The sequence below is a fragment of the Diprion similis genome, chromosome 4, assembly GCF_021155765.1.
Source record: "Diprion similis isolate iyDipSimi1 chromosome 4, iyDipSimi1.1, whole genome shotgun sequence".
Lineage (NCBI taxonomy): Eukaryota > Metazoa > Arthropoda > Insecta > Hymenoptera > Diprionidae > Diprion > Diprion similis.
This window is the reverse complement of record NC_060108.1, coordinates 7,181,779-7,190,491: the sequence shown is the minus strand read 5'-3', so window position 1 is coordinate 7,190,491 and position 8,713 is coordinate 7,181,779. Positions and strand designations below refer to the sequence as shown.

General features: G+C 37.4%; 1 protein-coding gene across 2 annotated transcripts in view; it reads left to right on the top strand.

The window, feature by feature from the left end:
- The first annotated feature begins 1,491 nt into the window (after positions 1–1,491).
- The window catches only part of LOC124405318 (breast cancer anti-estrogen resistance protein 1), a 108,242-nt gene continuing 101,020 nt past the window's right edge, over positions 1,492–8,713 (top strand). For both annotated transcript variants that reach the window (XM_046880131.1, XM_046880130.1), the window contains exon 1: positions 1,492–1,842. In XM_046880131.1, coding sequence (XP_046736087.1) covers positions 1,786–1,842 — 57 coding nt within the window. In that variant the 5' untranslated portion in view covers positions 1,492–1,785. The remainder of the gene's footprint in view (positions 1,843–8,713) is intronic.

Here is an 8,713-nt window from a genome sequence, read left to right as displayed (position 1 = left end):
ATTTTAACGAATCTTTACGTTTTCGCACCTCTATAATTCGAAAAACAGGTTTTTAGAAAAATCTCTGCTGGTCTGCCCGACAAACGCCCGCAATACGAGAATGAAGTTAGAAACGTTAGTGTAACGATGCATGTTCAGGAAAATCGCTAACTCGCCTCTTTAAGACTTTCCAAAATTTAGTAAACCATTATCAACAAAATATAACTGATTCTGAAACGGCAGCTCTTGAAAAGTCATCCTAAAATTGCGTAATCATGATTTCTTGTCTTGGCATGATGAAAAAATTTACAATTCACAGGATTTCACAACGGAATGATGGCCGTGAAAAATTGCTATGCCACGTTTAATCGGGAATTCTGGTTTTACCGGAAATGAATCGATTTCAATGTTTTACATAAAAAACTACAGCTTTTGCTTCTTTCTTACCTTTTCTAAATGAACAATAAAATTTTTTTTTATTCACCTGTTTGTACTTTTTTGTTTGGCAGCCAAGTCCTGTTATTTTCAAATTTTTCATTTGGCCGTCTTTAAGATCATCGCAGAATTTTGTTGGATAGGTCGACAGATTCTTCCCTTTTTATGGTGATGAAAAGTGTCACAAAAAAACTGTTTTTTCGGCTTGTTTCTCGTGTATAATTCTGTTTTGATCTTACTTTTATTCTGTACAAAAATTATTTGGTATAATTTAGATTCACAGCTGCCTCTAAGGGGATGGAAGTTCTTCGTACTCATGATGTGACCAATACAACATTTCTTTTGAAGTCATCCATCTCTACTTCTAAGTTAGTTTTTGCCCAAAATCTGAAATAAAAAGTATATGGAATGCGAAAAAGTACATTTCCATCGTACTAAATCACTTAATTTTTACTCTACTTATAGCAGAATTCTTTCGTGAATGTGACGTACCTCTCCGATTTTTGATATTAATTTCTCGAATTGAAGATTCGTTCTCAATTCTAGTTAAAGATAATTGAAACGGAGTCAACAAATCTCTATTTGAACTTCGTCTGACAATTGAGCATCGGGAAAAGCTAGTTATTCGATCACACAACAGTTGAACGAATTTTAAGCCAATGAAGTGAAACTTGTTTGTCCACATTGAACAATTCATTTGCGGATGATTTGTTCGTAAATAAAATTGATTTCTTTCAAGCAAATTAAAACAGGTTATGTACAATGAATAGATAGATACACCTAATATACATACTCCACACCGCTCATAACACCTTGCATCGACAAGGGTGCAGAGAGGGCTCTTCGTGAGCCCTCGTGCATTCTCGGCAAGCCTCGGGCCAACGGTTCCACCGCCCCGATTCGATTCGATTCGATTCGATTCTCCAGAGTCTCCAGTCTCGCGCACGACCTCCGGCGGTGAAGATGTCCACGTCTCTTCCGCTCTCCGTTACGTTAATTTCGTGAAATTCCGGGTATTGATGGACGCACGAACAGTTCACGTAGCATCGACTCAGTGCAATACAACACAATTAAACAAGGTGAAACACAGTTCAGTTTGTTCGTCCGTTAATTTACTCGTGTACACATGTGAGTTTGTGTTTTGACAGTTCAGTGAGCAAAACGGTATAGAGTTTTAAGAAAAAGTGCATAAAATTGCAGTTTTGTTCTATTCAAGTCCGAATTTCGAATGTCTAAAGTGCGTGGATAATATTATAATTCGCCAATTGCCCGAGTGTGAACATCCATAGAGTTGCTATTTATCGCTGACCGTCTTAGGCGCAACAGCTTGTGTGCCGATATAGGCGTGCATCGACCAAACGACGACGGTAAATGAACGTGAAAATGTTACCGCAGACTCCTGACATCATTCCCACGTCTTTGAATCAGGTACTGTTCACCACACATGCCTATGATCATCTCTACATAGCCACTATCCTTCCTATCGTGACGGTGGTCGATAGCAAATGACTATCGTGCCGCGCGCTTTTCGTTCGAATGGGCATTTAAAAATTCAAAAATACCGCACCGCGGTCAGGGCGCCACGTCACGCAGGCCTCGACGCGTATACGGCATGCAGGTATATCCGTGGCGACAGAGACGATACGCGATGAAAGAGCACATTGTTTCCCTAGCTTATCTTATCAGACTCCCTTCATCATTCACCTACTTGACCTCGGCGTCGAATTTCTGATATACTCGTACACCTACGATACTTATATCTCACGAGCACTGCTTCTGAGGTGTTTGAGCATTGTGTTGCGTCGTGATCGATTCAAGAGTTTTTATAAAAATCTATATCGTTCTTCCGTAAACCATCGATTTCTTTGTTACATCGTTATTGATGTTAGGAAGTGCACTTTGGTCAGCTAGGACCGATAAATTATTTTATGAATTATCAATCGAATAATTTGCAAAATGCAACCTCCAAGCCTGTTTCGCAGTAAAATGATTAGATGAAAAATCTGTATGATATGTAGTAATTTATTTTCAGTCCTGGTTGACCAGATCGCACTTTGCGATAACAGCACGAACATTTTGCGGACATTTCATATCGATTCAAAGCTTTGCGGATGAATGAGATGGATTCTCGTAAAAACTCTTGAGGGGGTGCCCTGGTCGATTTCGACGTTGACTATATACCCCCAAATATCTAAGTCTATGTATCTGAAACGCGAAAAATGGCTTAACAGCCCCATTCTTTACGCAATTTTGAAGAAAAAAACTCGAAGAAGTTTTTATTTAACGCGGAAATCAAGAAATGGCATGAATTCCAGGAATTTACTTTTGCGATGTTGCAGAATCCGTGCTGTTTCATTCTTTCTGCGTCAAATGAAAATGGTTTGGATTTTCTTTTACGTTTGAGCTACGTCGACTTCGATATTTGTAGATATACACTTGAACGTCGGAATCGACCAGGGCACCCTCTTAATAATATTCTATAGGCAGTCTTTACTGCTCGCGTTGAATGTCACTCGTTTTGACTATAATCTTAGGTTATTTTTGCGTAAAACCAAAAAGTATTTGGATACACTTTTGTTAGGCATTGCATGTAGAATTGCGTCAATTACGGCATTTTCGGATCAATGCTGCAATGAAATGAGCAACATCCTACTCAGTCGGTAAAGACTGAATATAGAATACTCTTGAGAGTAGGAAATGTGTTGTTTTTATACGTTAAAATGGGTACCTGCGTAAATGCATAAGCTCGCTCTGTTTCTTACCTGATTCATTTCTTTCATTTTCTTTATAAATATCTGACCATAAAGAACTTGTAATAAGTACAATTTTTTTTCTTCACTTGTAAATATACACCTCATTTACGATTACTAACTATTCTGCATACTATAATATTTACTCTGGAACATAGTTGAGCTTCCGCAATTTTACGCGAAGAATTGCATTACACACACACACGCCATACCGTTAAACTCAGGTAGAAGGAATAAAGTATATATATTTTTGGAGTATAGGTCAGATCAGATCAGGTCAAGTCAGGTTAGGTCAGAGTAGGTTGGGTTAGGTTGGGTTAGGTTAGGTTAGGTTCGGTACGTTTGATGTGTGTCAAACTGCCTATACATATGGATGTGTATACCTGTAAATGATATCTAGGTAGGTGTTCGTTCTACACGTCGATGGTTGGAAGTGGAATGATTATATTCGAGCGTCTAGCAGATTGTATATTGCGTGTTGAATTCGGTTACACGCGGGTTGTGTGTGTCTAGGCAACTTGTATAACGCAGTAGATATTTGCCCGTGTCAGTCGTTCACGTCGACAAATCTCGCCAATTTGGCAGTATTTAACTACGCCGTATGTCTGCTCTTGCGGTATTACATAAAACATCATTTAAAAAACGTGTATGTATGTTGTACGAGACCTTGAAGATCGCCTGGGTCAAGGGTAAGGAAAAGGCATTTCAATTGACGCTGTAATCTGAGTAACTATCATCATCACTTCGTAAATGCGTCGTCTGCAATCGTGGGATGACCTTTATTGGACTTCAACGTTCTTGTATCATATAGAATCGAAAGATGTATTGAGGAGGTTCACTCGTCATATTTATTGTTTGATTTTCGAATATGTGTCATCCAACGTGTCTAGTTTTATGTGCAAGAAATTTCAATTCCCCGGTTCATATCAAACATTGCTCTGAAATTTGCGTTGTATGTTAAAAAATGGGCATCTAAATCGCACGCAATTACTATACAGACAAAATAAGGTAGAGACAAATCCGTCGAATGAAAGTTAGTTAATCAACGGTTCACATATGTATGCAGTCACGTGATATATAAAACACTCTGTACGACATTATATAAACAGATAAATTAACGCGGGAGAATATGTTAATTACTATCTAACTATGTCGTTTGACGCTGATTAGCGTTAATCGTTTTATTAAGCTGCCATGATGTGTTTATTTTAACTTTCATATTCTTCCCTCAGTTCCTGACTCCTGCGCAAGGAACGTAATTGTGTTAATTTTAGCATCGATAATCTTCTGTCACAGTCGCATAATCGCATTTGACGATTGGGTGAAAATTATTTTTTACCACAAACTCGCAATGATATTTTTGAACACTCGTTAAGAAAATTGCGTGGACATATTTGTCACCTTCAAAGATAACACTACACTTCGTTGTTATGTTACGTTGTACTTTCTTACAAGGATACGTTGCAAACAACGATGCCCTTGTTTTGCAATATGAAACGTGTGCAAGCGATGGGTATACAATATTAACAATAAGAACGTACACATGGTTATGACTCTTGTAATTCACATGAGGAATCTCGATTAGAAATATGTACGACGAAGATGAAACCTAAATACAAGTCTACCGACTTGTACAAGCATGACGTACGTTTTTTCGAGGGTATATCAAATAATGTATAAATTCAAAAATGAACTCGACCTAGGTGAATTCAATGAAAGGAAAAAATAGAAATAATTAAAAGTGTATCCACTTGATAATGAAAAAAAAACTTTAAAACCGCAGAACTTCCACTGATTGTTAACCATTTAGAAGTACGAATTATATTATTCTATAACAGTTTTTCAATTCTAACACGTAATGGTTTTCATATTTCCATTAATGATAGATGGGTAATACTATTGGTAGATAAGTCGTGTACAGTACCTGAGATAAATTTTTGTCTTTATGATCTTGCAGTTCATCGCAAACTATACCGTCTATAAAATCATTGACAACTGACATTTATTCATTCGCAGTTGTGAATTTCAAACTCTTTCTGCATTTGGGAGAAATTTCTTCAGTAAAATAATACTCGATGAACTTTAGTGGTATTTCTTCAATTCCGAGTTTAGTTATTTTCATTTCTGTGTGCGGAGATGATGGGGTGATCGATCGAATAATATTGACGCCAAAGTTTCCGTTACTCTAACAAGAGAGGTACCGAATGGTTCATTTAATGAAGAGCAAAGTTACAGAATTAGATGCAGAGGTACAGATGAAACTATCTGATTGTGTAGGTTACGAAGACGCGGTAAAGACTGCTGAAAATTATGCGAAAAAAATGTAGGCTCACCCCCCGAGTCAAGGCTAAGGGTTGCGTCACGCCATAAATGCCAGATACATGGAAATTCCAGGTGCGGTCGAACCCTTGGCCGTCGTCGGTAAACCAGGTAAGGCCTGGACACTTCGAAGAAAGGAAAGTCAACGTTACAGTAAAGACGTTGAATAGAAAAAAGAATAGTAAATGTGTAACAAGGAGCCAAATTCGTTCTTTTCGGGCCGAGTGTCTTTCCGTGTGGTTGAAAGATCGTCGCCTCTTTGGTGCACACGATTCTTTATACATATAACAAGAGCGCGTTACGCGTTTTTTCACAAAGCACGAAATTGAGGTTAGGATCGCGTAATGTTCGATTTGTTGACGGCAGCGCATGCGCGTAGTACAGAAAGACCACTTTCAAGTCCTATCCCTCAAATATCTTCAAAACCCCGAGAGGTTAGCACCGGGGTTACGACAAAAACATAGTATATTCAATTCTAAAGACAATTGGAGCATGAAGTAGAAGCGTTGAGGAGTATAAACCATGAATTATTTCAGAATTTCCAGGAGCTTTTAAGAAACGAAAAGGACGGCCGAACATAAACGACCCACCTGTGTTACGGAAACGCAGCAAAAATAACCTTTGTGACGAAGGGTTAAAAGTAGTCTTTCCAGTACTCCGCGCATGCGCATTTGCAGATTCTCTCGACCCTCATAGAAACAGGTACTTTGTGTACAAGAAACATGCATGGAAAAAGGCACTAAACATGCTCGTGTTACACAAATAACATTCCAAGAATTTTCGCCTTCGCCTTCTTGCTGGTGACAAATTGCCGCAGCATTGTGTTTGATCAATTTTGTGTATACCTCATAACATATTCAGTGACCTGACAAATATTTTGCACAGAGCGCTGAAAAAAAAAAAAAAAAATAGCAATAAATAATAATGAATAATGGTCAACCTATTAACCAGCTTATGTTGCAATGAGTTTTTTCCCTATCGATTTCTAATTTAGTTAATTTTTTTCAATATACGTATGAATTGCTATGTAAGTGTATTTCCAGATTACATTTTTACGCGTGTGCTATTTGCCACGAATATGTATACGGCAGGTAGAATGATGATTCATCGTTATGTCCATACCCCCACTGTGTTGGTAACTGTTCTTTCCAAGCACACGTAAGCTGGAGGTGTTGATAAGAAAATCGTATCGCAATGTGAATATGATACTGATGAATCACGAGCAGCAGACACAATTTCGTGTCTTACTAACTGCAAAATAAAATGTGAAAAATGCAGCTGTATAACGGCTGCAGTATTATTCGATATGCATTCAATGTACATACATCAATTGCGTGTGTAACTTATTTTGCTGTCTGCTTCAATGTATGTGTTAATAAGCCTAATACAGGTATGTGTGTTCGAATATTCTCGCACATAGCTTGACACCACACACACACACACACACACGCGCGCGCAATTCCACGATTCCGCTCGCGAATGTCAACACATTATGGATTTCTGAGACTCTGGTCTTGCCGCAGACACCGCAAATTTGCAAATATACATATTCACTTATGCACATTCCGCGGAACTAACTCCAGTTCCATATCGGTACGTCAGTTACGTCACCCTTATGAGTGTTCTTTGTTGAAAGAATATACCTATATCTTTTTTCTTTGCACTTTTTTAATTAGAGTTTTAGTTTTTTTCCATTCTTTTCGTCTTCGACCCACAACCTGTCCAATTTTTCATGTTGACGAGCGATGTAATTTTTGATGAGGCTGAAGTTGGTGACGTTAACGTGAGGAAACGTCTGGGAAAAAAGATCGTGATTGCGCAATTTTAGAATGACTTTCAAGGAGTTGGTTTTGCAAAATATAAGCATATTTTATTTATTATAGTTTACTAAATTTTAGACATTCTTAAAGGTGCAAAGTAACGATTTTTTTCCCGAACACGCATCGTTAGAGTAACGTTACTAACTTAATCATCCTAATTTCTTAAATCTCTGCTAATTGGTTATGTAGAAATAATGAGTGCAACATTAAGTTTCGTCTTACATTAGTTGTCTAATCATTATTTAAATACATTTTCTCGTGAAAAAGTCGAAATGAAAGACACAAGCAATATATGTCACGATCGCAGCCAGATTTTATAAGTATATGTCATCCAAATATTTTCATCAATCAACCGATCAGACGGGTGAATTGATGCTGTAATCTGATCGTAGCGGGCCTTTTTGTCGTTTTTTTTTTCAATAATCAAGCTATAAGCCTTGATACTACTGTGCTACTTGACACTATCAGGCTACGTTTGAATTTTGCCGTATGGGTTGGTAGGTGCTCTGATTCGTATGATACGACTCGCCTGATTGTACGATTTAATTACCGTCTGCATAGACAGTGGTTGTCATCTACTTGAAAGTGGAAGTTGTGGAATACCACAGAAAAGAGAAGATGTGAAGCACACGTTCGGGACAAAGTGTCCTACTTCGTCATTGATACAATTTTTGTTTTGGGGCCTTAAAGACTAGAATATTTTCGTTAATTTATACAATCAAACGGTAATAAAAAAATGTCATTTAAACCATCGAATATATAATATATTTTGATTAGCAATAAACGCCACGTTGTGTCCTGCATATCTTGAATGATTGTTTTATTTACACTTTCCAAAGGCATACGGCATTCAATTCGGAAATATCCATTCCATTTGTAGGCAAGTAGCGGACTATTATTCAATTCAAGTTTGAATGAGGTGGGGTTGAGTTTCGAATTTTAAAAGTTCCAAAACTGCCTAATTCCGAATTATTTCGTGGCGAAACTTGAAGTAGAGAAATCGAACTTTTCCGAAACAACCAAGTTTTGAATGGTCCGAAACGTGACGGCTCAAAGTTCCGAAATGCAAGATTCCGAAAATTCAATTTACGATAGAGAAAAATTACGAAAAACAAAGTTTCGATAGAGGGACATTTCTGAAATTCGTTCATATTCAGCAGCCTATTGCACTTCTACAAGGTATGAATGTGATTATCCATTTTTCTTATGCTTAGTGGTCAAGTTATACGCTTCTAAAGAATTGACGTATATATTGAAATAAGGATTTGTTGGAAGCAGTTTTTCGAATTGAACAAATTTGCAATCAAATATTAAATATTGTGGTTTCTATAGGGAATTTACTGCACTTTTCAATTATGATATCAGATTTGAAACTTGTTTTTTTTTTCTTCTAAAAAAACCGAAGTAAAC